General features: G+C 47.6%; 1 protein-coding gene across 1 annotated transcript in view; it reads right to left on the bottom strand.

The window, feature by feature from the left end:
* Positions 1-20,747, bottom strand: part of LOC139549588 (cyclin-dependent kinase-like 1) — a 23,808-nt gene extending 3,061 nt beyond the window's left edge. Inside the window, exons 1-9 of the mRNA XM_071360232.1 lie at positions 20,174-20,747; positions 19,738-19,926; positions 19,457-19,578; positions 13,813-13,885; positions 13,513-13,603; positions 10,663-10,863; positions 10,464-10,546; positions 8,527-8,583; positions 5,161-5,316 (exon numbers count right to left, since the gene is read on the bottom strand). Of these exons, the coding sequence (XP_071216333.1) occupies positions 5,161-5,316; positions 8,527-8,583; positions 10,464-10,546; positions 10,663-10,863; positions 13,513-13,603; positions 13,813-13,885; positions 19,457-19,578; positions 19,738-19,905 (951 nt within the window). The 5' untranslated portion in view covers positions 19,906-19,926; positions 20,174-20,747. The remainder of the gene's footprint in view (positions 1-5,160; positions 5,317-8,526; positions 8,584-10,463; positions 10,547-10,662; positions 10,864-13,512; positions 13,604-13,812; positions 13,886-19,456; positions 19,579-19,737; positions 19,927-20,173) is intronic.
* Between the last annotated feature and the right edge of the window lie 526 nt (positions 20,748-21,273).

The raw sequence follows: 21,273 nt of genomic DNA, 5'->3' as shown, positions 1-21,273 counted from the left end.
GGGTGTGCTATTTACAGATGGGCTGTGTACAGGTACAGCGATCGGTAAGCTGCTCTGACAGCTGATGCTTAAAGTTAGAGAGGGAGATATAAGACTCCAGCTTCAGAGATTTTTGCAATTCGTTCCAGTCATTGGCAGCAGAGAACTGGAAGGAAAGGCGGCCAAAGGAGGTGTTGGCTTTGGGGATGACCAGTGAAATATACCTGCTGGAGCGCGTGCTACGGTTGGGTGTTGCTATGGTGACCAATGAGCTGAGATAAGGCGGGGCTTTACCTAGCAAAGACTTATAGATGACCTGGAGCCAGTGGGTTTGGCGACGGATATGTAGTGAGGGCCAGCCAACGAGAGCATACAGGTCGCAGTGGTGGGTAGTATATGGGGCTTTGGTGACAAAACAGATGGCACTGTGATAGACTGCATCCAGTTTGCTGAGTAGGGTGTTGGGGGTTATTTTGTAAATGACATCGCCAATTCAGTTTTATGAAGGTATGTTTGGCAGCATGAGTGAAGGAGGCTTTGTTGCGAAATAGGAAGCCGTTTCTAGATTTAATTTTGGATTGGAGATGCTGAATGTGAGTCTGGAAGGAGAGTTTACAGTCTTACCAGACTCCTAGGTATTTGCAGTTGTCCACATATTCTAGGACAGAACCGTCCAAAGTAGTGATGCTAGTCGGGCGGGAGGGTGCGGGCAGCAATCGGTTGAAGAACATGCACTTAGTTGTACTAGCATTGAAAAGCAGTTGGAGGCCATGGAATTAGTGTTGTATGAAGCTCGTTTGGAGGTTTGTTAGCATTGTCCAAAGAAGGGCCAGGTGTATACAGAACGGTGTCGTCTGCTTAAAGGTGGATCAGAGAATCACCAGCAGCAAGAGCAACATCATTGATGTATACAGAGAAAAGAGTCGGTCCGAGAATTGAACCCTGTGGCACCCCCATAGAAACTGCCAGAGCTCCGGACAACAGGCCCTCCGATTTGACACACTGAACTCTATCTGAGAAGTAGTTGGTGAACCAGGCGAGGCAGTCATTTGAGAAGCCAAGGCTATTGAGTCTGCCGATAAGAATGCGGTGATTGACAGAGTCACAAGCCTTGGCTAGGTCGATGAAGATGGCTGTACAGTACTGTCTTTTATCGATGGCGGTTATGATATCGTTTAGGACATTGAGCGTGGCTGAGGTGCACCCATGACCAGCTCGGAAACCAGATTACATAGTGGAGAAGGTACGGTGGGATTCGAAATGGTCGGTGATCTGTTTGTTAACTTGGCTGTCGAAGATTTTAGAAAGGCAGAGCAGGATGGATATAGGTCTATAACAGTTTGGGTCGAGAGTGTCTCCCCCTTTGAAGAGTGGGATGACCGCGGCAGCTTTCCAATCTTTGGGAATCTCAGACAATACGAAAGAGAGGTTGAACAGACTCGTAATAGGGGTTGCAACAATTTCAGCAGATCATTTTAGAAAGAGGGGGTCCAGATTGTCTAGCCCGGCTGATTTGTAGGGATCTAGATTTTGTAACTCTTTCAGAACATCAGCTGTCTGGATTTGGGTGAAGGAGAAGCGAGGGGGGGTTGGGCAAGCACTGCCAGAGCCCTGCAAAATGACCTCCAGCAGGCCACAAATGTGCATGTGTCAGCATATGGTCTCACAAGAGTTCTGAGGATCTCATCTCGGTACCTAATGGCAGTCAGGCTACCTCTGGCGAGCACATGGAGGGCTGTGCGGCCCCACAAAGAAATGCCACCCCACACCATGACTGACCCACCGCCAAACCGGTCATGCTGGAGGATGTTGCAGGCAGCAGAACGTTCTCCACGGCGTCTCCAGACTCTGTCACGTCTGTCACATGTGCTCAGTGTGAACCTGCTTTCATCTGTGAAGAGCACAGGGCGCCAGTGGCGAATTTGCCAATCTTGGTGTTCTCTGGCAAATGCCAAACGTCCTGCACGGTGTTGGGCTGTAAGCACAAGCCCCACCTGTGGACGTCGGGCCCTCATACCACCCTCATGGAGTCTGTTTCTGACCGTTTGAGCAGACACATGCACATTTGTGGCCTGCTGGAGGTCATTTTGCAGGGCTCTGGCAGTGCTCCTCCTTGCACAAAGGCGGAGGTAGCGGTCCTGCTGCTGGGTTGTTGCCCTCCTACGGCCTCCTCCACGTCTCCTGATGTACTGGCCTGTCTCCTGGTAGCGCCTCCATGCTCTGGACACTACGCTGACAGACACAGCAAACCTTCTTGCCACAGCTCGCATTGATGTGCCATCCTGGATGAGCTGCACTACCTGAGCCACTTGTGTGGGTTGTAGACTTCGTCTCATGCTACCACTAGAGTGAAAGCACCGCCAGCATTCAAAAGTGACCAAAACATCAGCCAGGAAGCATAGGAACTGAGAAGTGGTCTGTGGTCACCACCTGCAGAACTACTCCTTTATTGGGGGTGTCTTGCTAATTGCCTATAATTTCCACCTTTGTCTCTACCATTTGCATAACAGCATGTGAAATTTATTGTCAATCAGTGTTGCTTCCTAAGTGGACAGTTTGATTTCACAGAAGTGTGATTGACTTGGAGTTACATTGTGTTGTTTAAGTGTTCCCTTTATTTTTTTGAGCAGTGTATATATGATATAAACAGGCCAAAACCGGTGGTTTTTAGTGGAAGCCATAACTGGTGGTGTCTAGTGGAAGCCATAACCGGTGGTGTCTAGTGGAAGCCGTAACCGGTGGTGTCTATTGGAGGCCGTAACCGGTGGCGTCTAGCGGAGGCCGTAACCAGTGGGGTCTAGCGGAGGCCGTAACCAGAGGTGTCTAGTGGAGGCCGTAACCAGGGTGGTCTAGCGGAGGCCGTAACCAGTGGTGTCTAGCGGAGGCCGTAACCAGTGGTGTCTAGAGGAGGCCGTAACCAGTGGTGTCTAGAGGAGGCCGTAACCAGTGGTGTCTAGCGGAGGCCGTAACCAGTGGTGTCTAGAGGAGGCCGTAACCAGGGTGGTCTAGCGGAGGCCGTAACCAGTGGTGTCTAGCGGAGGCCGTAACCAGGGTGGTCTAGCGGAGGCCGTAACCAGGGTGGTCTAGCGGAGGCCGTAACCAGTGGTGTCTAGCGGAGGCCGTAACCAGGGTGGTCTAGCGGAGGCCGTAACCAGGGTGGTCTAGCGGAGGCCGTAACCAGTGGGGTCTAGCGGAGGCCGTAACCAGTGGTGTCTAGCGGAGGCCGTAACCAGTGGTGTCTAGCGGAGGCCGTAACCAGTGGTGTCTAGCGGAGGCCGTAACCAGTGGTGTCTAGCGGAGGCCGTAACCAGTGGTGTCTAGCGGAGGCCGTAACCAGTGGTGTCTAGCAGAGGCCGTAACCAGGGTGGTCTAGCGGAGGCCGTAACCAGTGGTGTCTAGCGGAGGCCGTAACCAGTGGTGTCTAGCGGAGGCCGTAACCAGTGGTGTCTAGCGGAGGCCGTAACCGGTGGTGTCTAGTGGAGGCCATAACCGGTGGTGTCTAGTGGAGGCCGTAACCGGTGGTGTCTAGTGGAGGTCGTAACCGGTGGTGTCTAGTGGAGGTCGTAACCGGTGGTGTCTAGTGGAGGCCGTAACCGGTGGTGTCTAGTGGAGGCCGTAACCGGTGGTGTCTAGTGTCTAGTGGAGGCCGTAACCGGTGGGGTCTAGTGGAGGACGTAACCGGTGGTGTCTAGTGGAGGCCGTAACCAGTGGTGTCTAGTGGAGGCCGTAACCAGTGGGGTCTAGTGGAGGCCGTAACCAGTGCGGTCTAGTGGAGGTCGTAACCAGTGGGGTCTAGTGGAGGCCGTAACCAGTGGGGTCTAGTGGAGGCCGTAACCAGGGGGGTCTTGTGGGGCACGTAACCGGGCGGGTCTAGTGGAGGCCGTAACCAGTGGTGTCTAGTGGAGGCCGTAACCAGTGGTGTCTAGTGGAGGCCGTAACCAGTGGTGTCTAGTGGAGGCCGTAACCAGTGGTGTCTAGTGGAGGCCGTAACCAGTGGTGTCTAGTGGAGGCCGTAACCAGTGGGGTCTTGTGGAGGCCGTAACCAGTGGTGTCTAGCGGAGGCCGTAACCAGTGGTGTCTAGTGGAGGCCGTAACCAGTGGTGTCTAGTGGAGGCCGTAACCAGTGGGGTCTAGTGGAGGCCGTAACCAGTGGGGTCTAGTGGAGGCCGTAACCAGTGGTGTCTAGTGGAGGCCGTAACCAGTGGGGTCTAGCGGAGGCCGTAACCAGTGGTGTCTAGTGGAGGCCGTAACCAGTGGTGTCTAGCGGAGGCCGTAACCAGTGGGGTCTTGTGGAGGCCGTAACCAGTGGTGTCTAGTGGAGGCCGTAACCAGTGGGGTCTAGTGGAGGCTGTAACCAGTGGGGTCTAGTGGAGGCCGTAACCAGTGGTGTCTAGCGGAGGCCGTAACCAGTGGGGTCTAGCGGAGGCCGTAACCAGTGGTGTCTAGTGGAGGCCGTAACCAGTGGGGTCTAGCGGAGGCCGTAACCAGTGGGGTCTAGCGGAGGCCGTAACCAGTGGTGTCTAGCGGAGGCCGTAACCAGTGGTGTCTAGCGGAGGCCGTAACCAGTGGTGTCTAGTGGAGGCCGTAACCAGTGGTGTCTAGTGGAGGCCGTAACCAGTGGTGTCTAGTGGAGGCCGTAACCAGTGGTGTCTAGTGGAGGCCGTAACCAGTGGTGTCTAGTGGAGGCCGTAACCAGTGGTGTCTAGTGGAGGCCGTAACCAGTGGTGTCTAGTGGAGGCCGTAACCAGTGGTGTCTTGTGGAGGCCGTAACCAGTGGTGTCTAGCGGAGGCCGTAACCAGTGGTGTCTAGTGGAGGCCGTAACCAGTGGTGTCTAGTGGAGGCCGTAACCAGTGGTGTCTAGCGGAGGCCGTAACCAGTGGTGTCACCCCAGTCTGTCCGTCTCTCACCCCAGCCTGTCCGTCTCTCACCCCAGTCTGTCCGTCTCTCACCCCAGCCTGTTCGTCTCTCACCCCAGTCTGTCCGTCTCTCACCCCAGCCTGTCCGTCTCTCACCTCACTCTGTCCGTCTCTCATCCCAGCCTGTCCGTCTCTCACCCCACTCTGCCCGTCTCTCATCCCAGCCTGTCTTTCTCTCACCCCACTCTGCCCGTCTCTCATCCCAACCTGTCTGTCTCTCATCCCAGCCTGCCCGTCTCTCATCCCAGCCTGTCTTTCTCTTACCCCGACCTGTCGTCGTCTGGAGTTTTTGTTGTCATGGCGTCTCCCGAGACAATCGCCCTCGCGTCCCCAGCTGGCTCCGCCTTCTTCCAGAAAGTATGGCAGCTCCAACAGCTCCTCACAGGACAGACGCAACAACGGGTCCATCACCAGGCATGACTAATAAATACAACCATACATCCATCAGTCAATCAATCAGCCAATCAGCCAGTCAGATCAAATCAAATCAAATGTATTTGTCACATACAACAGTGAAATGCTTACTTACAAGCCCTTAACCAACAATGCAGTTCAAGAAATAGAGTTAAGAAAATATTTACTAATTAAACAAAAGGAAAAAATTTAATAAAAAGTAACACAATAAAATAACAATACAGAGGCTATATACAGGGGGTACCGGTACCGAGTCAATGTGCGAGGGTACAGGTTAGTCCAGGTCATTTGCACATGTACAGAATTGATGACAGTTTTACACACTTAGCATTCTCTCAACCAGCTTCACCGGGAATGCTTTAAAAACAGTCTTAACGGAGTTCCCACATATGCTGAGCACTTGTTGGCTGCTTTTCCTTCACTCTGCCGTCCAACTCAACCTAAACCATCTCAATTGGGTTGAGGTCTGGGGATTGTGGAGGCCAGGTCATCTGATGCAGCACTCTATCACTCTCCTTCTTGGTCAAATAGCCCTTACACAGCCTGGAGGTGTGTTGGGTCATTGTCCTGTTGAAAAACAAATGATAGTCCCACTAAGCACAAACCAGATGGGATGACGTATCGCTGCAGAATGCTGTGGTAAACATGCTGGTTAAGTGTGCCTGGATTTAAAAATAATCACTGACAATGTCAACAGCAAAGCACCCCCACCCCATCACACCTCCTCCTCCATGCTTCACGGTGGGAACCACACATGCGGACATCATTCGTTCACCTACTTTGCATCTCAGGAAGATACAGCGGTTGGAACCAAAAATCTCAAATTTGGACTCATCAGACCAAGTGTCTGTTACTTGAACTCTGTAAAGCATTTATTTGGGCTGCAATTTCTGAGGCTGGTAACTCTAATGAACTTATCCTCTCCAGAAGAGGTAACCCTGGGTCTTCCTTTCCTCATGAGAGACAGTTTCATCATAGCGCTTGATGATTTTTGCGACTGCACTTGAAGAAACTTTCAAAGTTCTTGAACTTTTCCAGATTGACTGACCGCCATGTCTTAAAGTAATGATGGACTGTCATTTCTCTTGAGCTGTCATTGCCGTAATATGGACTTGGTCTTTTACCAAATAGAGCTATCTTCGGTATAACACCCCTACCTTGTCGCAACTGATTGGCTCAAACACATTAAGGGAGTACAGGAGGGAACTGAGCACGCACCCTGAGGGGCCCCAGTGTTGAAGATCAGCATGGCAGATGTGTTGTTGCCTACCCTTGCCACCTGGGGGCGGCCCGTCAGGAAGTCCAGGATCAAGTTGCAAAGGGAGGTGTTTAGTCCAAGGGTCCTTAGCTTAGTGATGAGCTTTGAGGGCACTATGGTATTGGGAAAAGAGGGAAAAGAGGAGTGTGGAGTGCGATTGAGATTGCGTCATCTGTGGATCTGTTGGGCCGGTATGCGAATTGGAGTGGGTCTCGGATTTCCGGGATGATGGTGTGGATGTGAGCCATGACCTGCCTTTCAAAGCACTTCATGGCTACTGATGTGAGTGCTACGGGGCGGTTGTCATCTAGGCAGGTTACCTTCACTTTCTTGGCCACAGGGGCTATAGTATAGAGAATTATTTATTTCAGCTTTTATTTATTTCATCACATTCCCAGTGGGTCAGAAGTTTACATACACTCAATTAGTATTTGGTAGCATTGCCTTTAAATTGTTTAACTTGGGTCAAACATTTCAGGTAACCTTCCACAAGCTTCCCACAATAAATTGGGTGAATTTTGGCCCATTCCTCCTGACAGAGCTGGTGTAACTGAGTCAGGTTTGTAGGCCTCCTTGCTCGCACATGCTTTTTCAGTTCTGCCCACATATTTTCTATGGAATTGAGATCAGGGCTTTGTGATGGCCACTCCAATACCTTGACTTTGTTGTCCTTAAGCCATTTTGCCACAGCTTTGGGATCATTGTCCATTTGGAAGACCCCTTTACGACCAAGCTTTAACTTCCTGACTGATGTCTTGAGATGTTGCTTAAATATATACACATACTTTTCTTTCATCATGAAGCCATCTATTTTGTGAAGTGCACCAGTCCCTCCTTCAGCAAAGCACCCCCACAACATGATGCTACCACCCCCGTGCTTCACAGTACGGATGGTGTTCTTTGGCTTGCAAGCCTCCCCCTTTTTCCTCCAAACATAACAATGGTCATTATGGCCAAACAGTTCTATTTTTGTTTCATCAAACCAGAGAACATTTCTCCAAAAAAGTACGATCTTTGTCCCCATGTGCAGTTGCAAAACATAGTCTGGCTTTTTTTATGGAGGTTTTGGAGCAGTGGCTTCTTCCTTGCTGAGCAGCCTTTCAGGTTATGTCGATATAGGACTCGTTTTACTGTGGATATAGATACTGTTGTACCTGTTTCCTCCAGCATCTTCACAAAGTCCTTTGCTGTTGTTCTGGGATTGATTTGCACTTTTCGCACCAAAGTACGTTCATCTCTAGCAGACAGAAAGCGTCTCCTTCCTGAGCGGTATGACGACTGCGTGGTCCCATGGTGTTTATACTTGCATACTATTGTTTGTACAGATGAACGTGGTACCTTCAGGCATTTGGAAATTGCTCCCAAGGATGAACCAGACTTGTGGAGGTCTGAGGTATTGGCTGAAAACCCAACCGACTGTATAGTATTTGTGTTGTCATTCAGCCACGATTTGGCAAAACATACGATATTACAGTTTTTAATGTCCTGTTGGTAAGATAGTCTCGAACGGAGATCATCCAGTTTATTCTCCAGTGATCGCACGTTGGCCAATAGAACAGATGGTAGAGGTGGGTTTACCCACTCGCCGACAAATTCTCACAAGGCACCCCGATCTCCGCCCCCTGTATTTCCATCTTTTCTACACCTGAATGACGGGGATTTGGGCCTGGTTTCGGAGAAGCAGTATATCCTTTGCGTCGGATTCATTAAAAACTGTAAGATCGTATGTCTTTGTCCAGTTGAGGTGAGTAATCGCTGTTCTGATATACAGGATCTCTTTTCGGTTATAAGAGATGGTAGCAACAACATTATGTACAAAATAAGTTACAAACAATGCAAAAAAAACAGCCCAGTTGGTTAGGAGCCTGTACAACGGCAGCCATTCCCTCCGGCGCCATTCTTCTTTACACAGTCAGTCAGTCACCAGATATTACTAACGGTAGGTATAAAGCACAGACCTTCATGACAGTGAGAGCGTGAGAGGATACACCATGGAAGCGTTTCTCCAGGGGCTCCTACAGAGAGAACAGAGAATAATGAAGCAAAATACTATACTGTCAATAGACAGTGATATGATGTTATCAATAGACAGTGATATGATGTTATCAACAGACAGTGATATGATGTTATCAACAGACAGTGATATGATGTTATTAATAGACTTGATATAAAATTAGATAACATTGGTACCGTACGGAAGTGTCTGGCTAGGCCAGGTGATATAGTAATATAGTTAGTTATAGTATAGTATATATAGTTAGGTACCATGGTGTCTGGCTAGACCATGCGATATAGTAACACAGTTAGTTATAGTTTAGTATAGTATAGTAAGGTACCAGAGTGTCTGGCTAGGCCAGGGGAAATAGTAAAATTGTTAGTTATAGTATAGTATTTATAGTATAGTATAGTATCTATAGTTAGGTACCATAGTGTCTGGCTAGGCCAGGGGAAATAGTAATATAGTTAGTTATAGTATACAGTACCAGTCAAAAGTTGGGACACACCTACTCATTCAAGGGTTTTCTTTATTTTTACTATTTTCTACATTATAGAATAATAGCGAAGACATCAAAACTATGAAATTATACATATGGAATCAAGTAGTAACCAAAGAAGTGTAAAAAAAAACATCTAAATATATTTGAGATTCTTCAAAGTAACCACCCTTTGCCTTGATGAGAGGTTTCCAAACTCTTGGCATTCTCTCAACCAGCTTCACCTGGAATGCTTTTCCAACCATCTTGAAGGAGTTCCCACATATGCTGAGCACTTGTTGGCTACTTTTCCTTCACTCCGCGGTCCGACTCATCCCAAAACATCTCAATTGCATTGAGGTCAGGTGACTGTGGAGGCCAGGTCATCTAATGCAGCACTCCATCACTGTCCTTCTTGGTCAAATAGCTCTTACACAGCCTGGAGTTATGTTGGGTCATTGTCCTTTTGAAAAACAAATGATAGTCCCACTAAGCACAAACCAGATGGGATGGCGTATCGCTGCAGAATGCTGTGGTAGCATGCTGGTTAAGTGTTTCTTGAATTCTAAATAAAACACTGACAGTATCACCATTAAAGCACCCCCACCATCACACCTCCTCCTCCATGCTTCACGGTGGGAACCACACACACAGAGATCATCTGTTTACCTACTCTGCATCTCACAAAGACACGGCGGTTTGGAACCAAAAATCAAACATTTGGACTCATCAGACCAAAGGACAGATTTCCACTGGTCTAATGTACATTGCTCGTGTTTCTAGGCCAAGCAAGTCTCTTCTTATTATTGGTGTCCTTTAGAAGTGGTTTCTTTGCAGCAATTCGACCATGAAGGCCTGATTCACGCAGTCTTCTCTGAACAGTTGATGTTGAGATGGGTCTGTTACTTGAACTCTGTAAAGCATTTATTTGGGCTGCAATTTCTGAGGCTGGTAACTCTAATGAACTTATTCTCTGCAGCAGAGGTAACTCTTTCATCATAGCGCTTGATGGTTTTTGTGACAGCACTTAAAGAAACATTCAAAGTTCTTGACATTTTCTGGATTGACTGACCTTCATGTCTTAAAGTAATGATGGACTGTCGTTTCTTTTAACAAGGCACACCTGTTAATTGAAATGCATTCTAGGTGACTACATCATGAAGATGGTTGAGAGAATGCCAAGTGTGCAAAGCTGTCATCAAGGCAAAAGGTGGCTACTTTGAAGAATCTCATATATATTTAGATTTGTTTAACACTTTGTTTGGTTACTACATGATTCCATATTTGTTATTTCAACGTTTTGATGTCTTCACTATTATTCTGCAATGTAGAAAATAGTAAAAAAAAAATAAAGAAAAACCCTTGAATGAGTAGGTGAGTCCAAAATGTTGACTGGTAACTGTAAATAAATAGTTAGGTACCGTGGTGTCAGGCTCGGGGATGCTGACTCCACTGAAGAACACGTTGGATCGGAACACCTGCTGGTGACGAGGGATCAGGTCACCTGATGTGGTCAGAACCGAGGTTATCACAGGTAGCAGACAGACTAAAGCAAAAACAACAAACAGCTGTTGTTTTAAAATGACCCTGGACAATACATTGCTCCTGCTCACTGTGTACCTAGAGTGCGTCTGATGAGGTAGAGCTGGTCGACGTCGGAGCGTCCAGGCCAGAGAGGATTTCCATGGAGTAGCTCGGCGAACACACAGCCCAGCGCCCAGAGGTCCACTGGGGCTCCGTACTGAGTATCACCCACCAGGAGCTCTGGAGCCCGGTACCACCGAGTAGCCACATAGTCTGTATAGTCATCACCTGGCCCCGCTGAACACAGAGAGAGACATTGAATAACATGTAAATTACACTGAGAGAGCGAGAGAGAGAGAGACATTGAATAACATGTAAATTACACAGAGAGAGAGGGAGAGAGAGAGACATTGAATAACATGTAAATTACACAGAGAGAGAGGGAGACATTGTATAACATGTCCATTACACAGAGAGAGAGGGAGACATTGAATAACATGTCCATTACACAGAGAGAGAGGGAGACATTGAATAACATGTCAATTACACAGAGAGAGAGAGAGACATTGTATAACATGTCCATTACACAGAGAGAGAGAGAGACATTGTATAACATGTCCATTACACTGAGAGAGAGGGAGACATTGTATAACATGTCCATTACACAGAGAGAGAGGGAGACATTGTATAACATGTCCATTACACTGAGAGAGAGGGAGACATTGTATAACATGTCCATTACACAGAGAGAGAGGGAGACATTGTATAACATGTCCATTACACTGAGAGAGAGGGAGACATTGTATAACATGTCCATTACACAGAGAGAGAGGGAGACATTGTATAACATGTCCATTACACAGAGAGAGAGGGAGACATTGTATAACATGTCCATTACACAGAGAGAGAGGGAGACATTGAATAACATGTCCATTACACAGAGAGAGAGGGAGACATTGTATAACATGTCCATTACACAGAGAGAGAGGGAGACATTGTATAACATGTCCATTACACAGAGAGAGAGGGAGACATTGTATAACATGTCCATTACACTGAGAGAGAGGGAGACATTGTATAACATGTCCATTACACAGAGAGAGAGGGAGACATTGTATAACATGTCCATTACACAGAGAGAGAGAGACATTGTATAACATGTCCATTACACAGAGAGAGAGGGAGACATTGTATAACATGTCCATTACACAGAGAGAGAGGGAGACATTGTATAACATGTCCATTACACAGAGAGAGAGGGAGACATTGTATAACATGTCCATTACACAGAGAGAGAGGGAGACATTGTATAACATGTCCATTACACAGAGAGAGAGAGACATTGTATAACATGTCCATTACACAGAGAGAGAGGGAGACATTGTATAACATGTCCATTACACTGAGAGAGAGGGAGACATTGTATAACATGTCCATTACACAGAGAGAGAGGGAGACATTGTATAACATGTCAATTACACAGAGAGAGAGAGAGAGAGAGAGACATTGAATAACATGTAAATTACACAGAGAGCGAGAGAGAGGGAGACATTGTATAACATGTCCATTACACAGAGAGAGAGGGAGACATTGTATAACATGTCCATTACACAGAGAGAGAGGGAGACATTGTATAACATGTCCATTACACTGAGAGAGAGGGAGAGAGGGAGACATTGAATAACATGTCCATTACACAGAGAGAGTGTCACGCCGGTATAAAGGATTTGGAGACGGGCGCAGGAATACACAATAGGGGCTTTTAATACGCCCCAAAACAAACACGTATACAAAACACTGGGATGTACCCAGACAAAAGAGGGTAAACCTCGTAGAACGACACGGAACGAGACCCGTAATACACAACGCACAAAACACGCAGCACAGAAGCTGAAGCAACGCATAGGTACTCACACGCCCAACGGACATGGGAACGATAACCGACCAGGACAATGGGGAACAGAGGGCACATATATAACAAATCAGGGGAAATGGGAACCAGGTTGAGTGTAATCAGACAAGACAGTCCGGGGTTGATGATAATGAATCCAGTTCAGTGAAGCCTAGAAGGCCGGTGACGTCGACCTCAGGAACTGGTGAACAGAACGAGCAGCAGTACTGGGGGGGATCCATGACAGAGAGACAGAGAGAGACATTGAATAACATGTAAATTACAGAGAGAGAGAGAGAGAGAGAGAGAGAGACATTGAATAACATGTAAATTACACAGAGAGCGAGAGAGACATTGAATAACATGTAAATTACACAGAGAGCGAGAGAGAGAGAGAGAGACATTGAATAACATGTAAATTACACAGAGAGCGAGAGAGATAGAGACACCGGCTGACTGACTGCTTAACTGATTGACTAACTGGCTAAAGTTTCTGACTCACTGACTGACTGGCTGACTGATTGGCTGACTGTCTAACAGGCTGACTGCCTAATTGGCTGACTGTCTAACAGGCTGACTGGCTAGCTGATTGGCTAGCTAACTGGCTGACTGCCTAATTGGCTGACTGCCTAACCGGCTAACTGGCTAGCTGATTGGCTGACTGTCTAACAGGCTGACTTGGTAGCTAACTGGCTGACTGGGTAGCTAACTGGCTGACTGCTTAATTGGCTGACTGTCTAACAGGCTGACTGGCCGGTTGACTGGCTGACTGACCGGCTGACTGGCTAGCTAACTGGCTGACTGCTTAATTGGCTGACTGTCTAACAGGCTGACCCGGCTGACTGGCTGGCTCTTCTCCTCGTCTCTCCTCCCTCCTCTTCCCTGCTGTGGAAGTGAGGAGGCCAGAACAGCAGCTGATATCTTTAGGCTCCTTGTTGAATTAGTCATTAGAGAGACATAGAACGCACACAAATGTACTCACGGGCCGTGGTGTGTGTGTGTGTGTGTGTGCGTGCGTGCGTGCGTGCGTGCGTGCGTGTGTATGTGTGACCTACTGAGGATCCTGGCGAATCCAAAGTCACAGAGTTTGATGACTCCTGTCTTGGTGAGGAGGATGTTCTCTGGCTTCACATCCCGATGAATACACTGCAACACACACACACACACACACACACACACACACACACACACACACACACACACACACACACACACACACACACACACACTATTACAGAACTGAAAAGTAATATAGATGACAATAAAGCTATGAAACAAAATAACTCAAAAGTTATTTTGAAAAGATAACCTTTCTAGCACGCAGACATTAGAAGTAAGAATTAGCTGAAACTAACGTTGTGTTTGTGGCAGAAGTGGACGGCCTGCAGCGTCTGCCACAGTATACTCTTCAGCTGAACCTCAGGGACCCTGGAGGAGACCAGGACACAACAGGATGTTTTATAGAACACACAGACCTCTCTACCCCACACACTCTCCGTTATAGAACACACAGAGGTCAGAGGTTATAAAGGGATACTTAGTCGTTGTCAATAGTTCAGAAACACATACAGTTGAAGTCGGAAGTTTACATACACTTAGATTGGAGTCATTATTAAAACTCGTTTTTCAACCACTCCACAAATTTCTTGTTAACAAACTATAGTTTTGGCAAGTCGGTTCGGACATCTACTTTGTGCATGACACAAGTAATTTTTCCAACAATTGTTTACAGACAGATTATTTTGCTTATAATTCACTGTATCACAATTCCAGTGGGTCAGAGGTTTACATACACTAAGTTGACTGTGCCTTTAAACAGTTTGGAAAATTCCAGAAAATTATGTCATGGCTTTAGAAGCTTCTGATAAGCTAATTGACATAATTTGAGTCAATTGGAGGTTTACCTGTGGATATATTTCAAGGCCTACCTTCAAACTCAGTGCCTCTTTGCTTGACATCATGGGAAAATCAAAAGAAATCAGCCAAGACCTCAGAAAGAAATTGTAGACCTCCACAAGTCTGGTTCAAAGCTGGGAGCAATTTCCAAATGCCTGAAGGTACCACGTTCATCTGTACAAACAATAGTACACACGTATAAACACCATGGGACCACGCAGCCGTCATACCGCTCAGGAAGAAGACGCGTTCTGTCTCCTAGAGATGAACGTACTCTGGTGCGAAAAGTGCAAATCAATCCCAGAACAACAGCAAAGGACCTTGTGAAGATGCCGGAGGAAACGGGTACAAAAGTATCTATATCCACAGTAAAACGAGTCCTATATCGACATAAGAAGCCACTGCTCCAAAGCCACCATAAAAAGGCCAGACTACAGTTTGCAACTGCACATGGGAACAAAGATCGTACTTACTGGAGAATGTCCTCTGGTCTGATGAAACAAAAATAGAACTGTTTGATGGTAATGACCATCATTATATTTGGTGGAGAAAGGGGGAGGCTTGCAAGCCAAAGAACACCATCCCAACCGTGAAGCACGGGGGTGGCAGCATCATGTTGTGGGGGTGCTTTGCTGCCGGAGGGACTGGTGCACTTCACAAAATAGATGGCATCATGAGGCTGGAAAATGATGTGGATATATTGAAGCAACATCTCAAGACATCAGTCAGGAAGTTAAAGCTTGGTTGCAAATGGGTCTTCCAAATGGACAATGACCCCAAGCATACTTCCAAAATTGTGGCAAAATGGCTTAAGGACAACAAAGTCAAGGTATTGGAGTGGCCATCACAAAGCCCTGACCTCAATCCCATAGAAGATTTGTGGGCAGAACTGAAAAACTGACCTAAAACAGGGAATTTTTACTAGGACTAAATGTAAGGAATTGTGAAAAACTGAGTTTAAATGTATTTGGCTAAGGTGTATGTTAACTTCTGACTTCAACTATAATCATCATGATATGTAATATTACTGTATAATCATCATGATGTGTAACGTTCCTCTATAATCATTGTGATATTGTTATGTTCTCAGATCCTTTCTCTTTACATCCAAACGGACTGCTGCTTTAAACAGTTCCCTATCACCCGGGCAACTGTGTGCATGTCGCCCCTAGCAACCACAGCTTTTGTTTTCAGGGGCGGCTTGAGTTTCTGCTGCACGGGCATTCTGGGTAAAGGACCTGTAGTGAGGCAGCGAGGGAGGAAGCTTTCTCTCTATATAATACACACTGCCCTTTGTCTTGGGAACGGAGAGTGTGTGGGGTAGAGAGGTCTGTGTGTTCTATGAAACGTCCCGTTGTGCCATGGTCTCCTCCAGGGTCCCTGAGGTTCAGCTGAAGAGTATACTGTGGCAGACGCCGCAGGCCGTCAACTTCTGCCACAAACACAACTTTCTGTTCTCGTCTAATGATGCTCTGTATTATGTTTCATGTTTCGTGTGGACCCCAGTAAGAGTAGCTGTTGCTTCTGCAACAAGCTAATGGGGATCCATAATAAACCTCAGGAAGAGTAGCTGTTGCTTCTGCAACAAGCTAATGGGGATCCATAATAAACCTCAGGAAGAGTAGCTGTTGCTTCTGCAACAAGCTAATGGGGATCCATAATAAACCTCAGGAAGAGTAGCTGTTGCTTCTGCAACAAGCTAATGGGGATCCATAATAAACCCCAGGAAGAGTAGCTGTTGCTTCTGCAACAAGCTAATGGGGATCCATAATAAACCTCAGGAAGAGTAGCTGTTGCTTCTGCAACAAGCTACTGGGGATCCATAATAAACCCCAGGAAGAGTAGCTGCTGCCATGGCAGGAACTAACGGGGATCCTAATAAACCCCAGGAAGAGTAGCTGCTGCTTTTGCAACAAGCTACTGGGGATCCATAATAAACCCCAGGAAGAGTAGCTGCTGCCTTGGCAGGAACTAATGGGGATCCATAATAAACCCCAGGAAGAGCAGCTGCTGCCTTGGCAGGAACTAATGGGGATCCATAATAAACCCCAGGAAGAGTAGCTGCTGCCATGGCAGGAACTAATGGGGATCCTAATAAACCCCAGGAAGAGTAGCTGCTGCCTTGGCAGGAACTAATGGGGATCCATAATAAACCCCAGGAAGAGTAGCTGCTGCCATGGCAGGAACTAATGGGGATCCATAATAAACCCCAGGAAGAGTAGCTGCTGCCTTGGCAGGAACTAATGGGGATCCATAATAAACCCCAGGAAGAGTAGCTGCTGCCTTGGCAGGAACTAATGGGGATCCATAATAAACCCCAGGAAGAGTAGCTGCTGCCTTGACAGGAACTAATGGGGATCCATAATAAACCCCAGGAAGAGTAGCTGCTGCCTTGGCAGGAACTAATGGGGATCCATAATAAACCCCAGGAAGAGTAGCTGCTGCCTTGACAGGAACTAATGGGGATCCATAATAAACCCCAGGAAGAGTAGCTGCTGCCTTGGCAGGAACTAATGGGGATCCATAATAAACCCCAGGAAGAGTAGCTGCTGCCTTTGCAACAAGCTACTGGGGATCCTAATAAAACACCAAATACTTCTAATGTCTGTGTGCTAGAAATGTTTTCTTTTTAACTTTTGAGTTATTTTGTATCATAGCTTTATTGACATCTATATTACACTTCTTTATTACACTACATTTCACTTCTGTAAAAGTGTGTGTGTGTGTGTGTGTGTGTGTGTGTGTGTGTGTGTGTGTGTGTGTGTGTGTGTGTGTGTGTGTGTGTGTGTGTGTGTGTGTGTGTGTGTGTGTGTGTGTGTGTGTGTATGTGCGTGTGTGTGCGTGTGTGCGTGTATGCTGACACAATACTTTTTCTTCTAACATTCTCTGTCTTTAGTGTCTCTTAGCAACGGTCTCCCACCACGTAGGTCAGAGCCTATTCCTCCTCTCTGTCCCTGCCTCTCATTATGTCTGTCCCCTATCTTTCCCTCCCCCTCTCTTTCTCTGTCCCCCTTCTCCCCACTTCCCCACCCCTACGTCATTCTGTCTGTCCCCCTATCTCTCCCTCCCCCTCTCTTTCTCTCTGTCCCGTATCTTTCCCTCCCCCTACCTCATTCTGTCTGTCCCCCTATCTCCCTCTCTTTCTCTCTGTCCTGTATCTTTCCCTCCCCCTACCTCATTCTGTCTGTCCCCCTATCTCCCTCTCTTTCTCTCTGTCCTGTATCTTTCCCTCCCCCTACCTCATTCTGTCTGTCCCCCTATCTCCCTCTCTTTCTCTCTGTCCTGTATCTTTCCCTCCCCCTACCTCATTTTGTCTGTCCCCCTATCTCCCCCTCTCTTTCTCTGTCCAGTATCTTTCCCTCCCCCTACCTCATTTTGTCTGTCCCCCTATCTCCCCCTCTCTTTCTCTGTCCTGTATCTTTCCCTCCCCCTACCTCATTTTGTCTGTCCCCCTATCTCCCCCTTTCTTTCTCTCTGTCCAGTATCTTTCCCTCCCCCTACCTCATTCTGTCTGTCCCCCTATCTCTCCCTCCCGCTCTCTTTCTCTCTGTCCCCCTATCTCTCCCTCCCCCTACCTCATTCTGTCCAGCCTAGTGGTCAGACTAACCACCAGGCATGACGTGAGGAGTCACTAAATGAAACAGGAAAGATGATCTTGGTGATCAGTCATCGAGTTCCTGAGAGTGAGAGAGTTAGACCAACACAAAGGCCTTTCACATGTTTATTTTAGCAGCTGACAGTGAAGTGTTCTGGGTTGGGCCCGAAAGAGTTATGACAGGGTGATAAGAGTTACCCGCGGGGTTAGGGAGTTATGACAGGGTGATAAGAGTTACCCGCGGGGTTAGGGAGTTATGACAGGGTGATAAGAGTTAACGTACCCGGGGGGTTAGGGAGTTATGACAGGGTGATAAGAGTTACCCGCGGGGTTAGGGAGTTATGACAGGGTGATAAGAGTTACCCGCGGGGTTAGGGAGTTATGACAGGGTGATAAGAGTTAACGTACCCGGGGGGTTAGGGAGTTATGACAGGGTGATAAGAGTTAACGTACCCGCGGGGTTAGGGAGTTATGACAGGGTGATAAGAGTTAACGTACCCGCGGGGTTAGGGAGTTATGACAGGGTGATAAGAGTTAACGTACCCGCGGGGTTAGGGAGTTATGACAGGGTGATAAGAGTTAACGTACCCATGGGGTTAGGGAGTTATGACAGGGTGATAAGAGTTACCCGCGGGGTTAGGGAGTTATGACAGGGTGATAAGAGTTACCCGAGGGGTTAGGGAGTTATGACAGGGTGATAAGAGTTACCCGCGGGGTTAGGGAGTTATGACAGGGTGATAAGAGTTAACGTACCCATGGGGTTAGGGAGTTATGACAGGGTGATAAGAGTTACCCGCGGGGTTAGGGAGTTATGACAGGGTGATAAGAGTTAACGTACCCATGGGGTTAGGGAGTTATGACAGGGTGATAAGAGTTACCCGCGGGGTTAGGGAGTTATGACAGGGTGATAAGAGTTAACGTACCCAGGGGGTTAGGGAGTTATGACAGGGTGATAAGAGTTAACGTACCCGCGGGGTTAGGGAGTTATGACAGGGTGATAAGAGTTAACGTACCCGCGGGGTTAGGGAGTTATGACAGGGTGATAAGAGTTAACGTACCCGCGGGGTTAGGGAGTTATGACAGGGTGATAAGAGTTAACGTACCCACGGGGTTACGGAGTTATGACAGGGTGATAGGAGTTAACGTACCCACGGGGTTAGGGAGTTATGACAGGGTGATAAGAGTTAACGTACCCGCGGGGTTAGGGAGTTATGACAGGGTGATAGGAGTTAACGTACCCACGGGGTTACGGAGTTATGACAGGGTGATAGGAGTTAACGTACCCACGGGGTTAGGGAGTTATGACAGGGTGATAAGAGTTAACGTACCCGCGGGGTTAGGGAGTTATGACAGGGTGATAGGAGTTAACGTACCTGCGGGGTTAGGGAGTTATGACAGGGTGATAAGAGTTAACGTACCCGCGGGGTTAGGGAGTTATGACAGGGTGATAAGAGTTAACGTACCCGTGGAGTTAGGGAGTTATGACAGGGTGATAAGAGGTAACGTACCCGCGGGGGTGTCGGTCCAGCTCGTTCAGGACGGTCTGCTCACAGAACTCAAAGACCAGGTGGAGACGTCTCTTCCTTCTGAAGACCTCCAGGAGGTTTACCAGGTTCACGTGCTTCAGCTGCTGCCGGGATGAACACAGTGGGTGGTGAGAGGGTGGTGTGTGTGTGTGTGTGTGTGTGTGTGTGTGTGTGTGTGTGTGTGTGTGTGTGTGTGTGTGTGTGTGTGTGTGTGTGTGTGTGTGTGTGTGTGTTTAAGAGCCTGGTGTTTAGAGCTCTCCTACCTTCAGCATGCGTATCTCCCTCAGTGCTATCTTCCTGATGACCGGGTCATCCTCTGATTCAACAAACTTCTTGATGGCGACTACCTGTCCGGATTCTCTGTGTCTGCATTTAAACACCACACCGTATGATCCCTCTCCAATCTTGGCCAGTTTTTCGTACTTCTCCATCAGACAGGTGAGGAACGTGACCTGTCACACACACAGAACACTTTTCACATTCACATTCCCCCCCCCCCCCCCTCCTCTATGATGATTTGTTGTCATCATACTATACAGCTGGAGCCTATCAGGAAGTGTCTTTTTAACTGATCGTCTGAATACGTAGCCTTCAGATCTGTCGTTCCCTGAGGCCCTACAGGAGGAACTACGCTACTTTTGAGCTGTGTTTTCAGAGAAATGTACATCCCACTCACTACAATCACTATAATGTACTCACTGCTGTCTGTGTTGAGTCAGAGCGCTCTCACCAAGGGGATGTGCCAAAGGGTCTTCAGATCAATTATATGTACATCCACGCGAATATGATCGCACCCATGAAGTCTTTAGGCGCAGGTATATTACGTATTTCCGCGTTACTGCTTTCAACTTAATTTCCAATTATAGGCTGACTTCGTTTTAACGTTGTTAACGCGCGGTTCTCTCCGGTAGACCGATTCATTCAACAGAGTGGTTCTCGTTTCCACTTTGTTGGGACTAACGCTGGGCGCTTCACCAACATCGGTTCCTTGGTTACCCGGTAACTCGTCATTCCCGTTTTAGCTAAACGTCTATAATATCCTGCTCTTGGTCCGTTGCCTCCGTTCTGTAATCATAGTATGTTGTTGATGTTCAATTTACAGGCGCAAATATAGTCTACACCTATTGGCGTCGGCGACTCCAGTCCTCGGTGCACCTGCTCGCTCCCATGGAAACGCGTCTGAGAGGTGATAGGGTGACTACCGTAGTTACAGTAACCCGGAACCCCTGGTCAATTCACGACACAGTAAAATATCTACGTAACCTGTCCATTAGTTACACGTGGTGCTGCCTATAACATATATGTTGGGCTTGGTTGCTTTGCGTAAATGGTGTAATGTCCAATATTGATGTGAAATAATGCATAACTTAATTTAGTTCATTATAAGCTATATTGCAATATCTACAATAGGCCTAGCCTCCTTCCTCATACCATGCAAGTTCCATTCCCTTGCTATAGCATATAAAACACATCATGAACTGGGAGCAACTAAAATCTATACTGAACAAAAATATAAATGCAACATGAGCTGAAATGAAAGATCGCAGAAATGATCATTACACAGAGGCACCTTGTGCTGGGGACAACCCCTCTGACCACAGCTATCACCTGACAGAGGGCCCTAACCCCTCTGACCACAGGTATCACCTGACAGAGGGCCCTAACCCCTCTGACCACAGCTATCACCTGACAGAGGCCCTAACCCCTCTGACCACAGGTATCACCTGACAGAGGGCCCTAACCCCTCTGACCACAGCTATCACCTGACAGAGGGCCCTAACCCCTCTGACCACAGCTAT

This window comes from Salvelinus alpinus, chromosome 22 (assembly GCF_045679555.1).
Source record: "Salvelinus alpinus chromosome 22, SLU_Salpinus.1, whole genome shotgun sequence".
Classification (NCBI taxonomy): Eukaryota; Metazoa; Chordata; class Actinopteri; order Salmoniformes; family Salmonidae; genus Salvelinus; species Salvelinus alpinus.
Note: the sequence above shows the minus strand (reverse complement) of the source record. Positions and strands in the feature narration are given on the sequence as shown.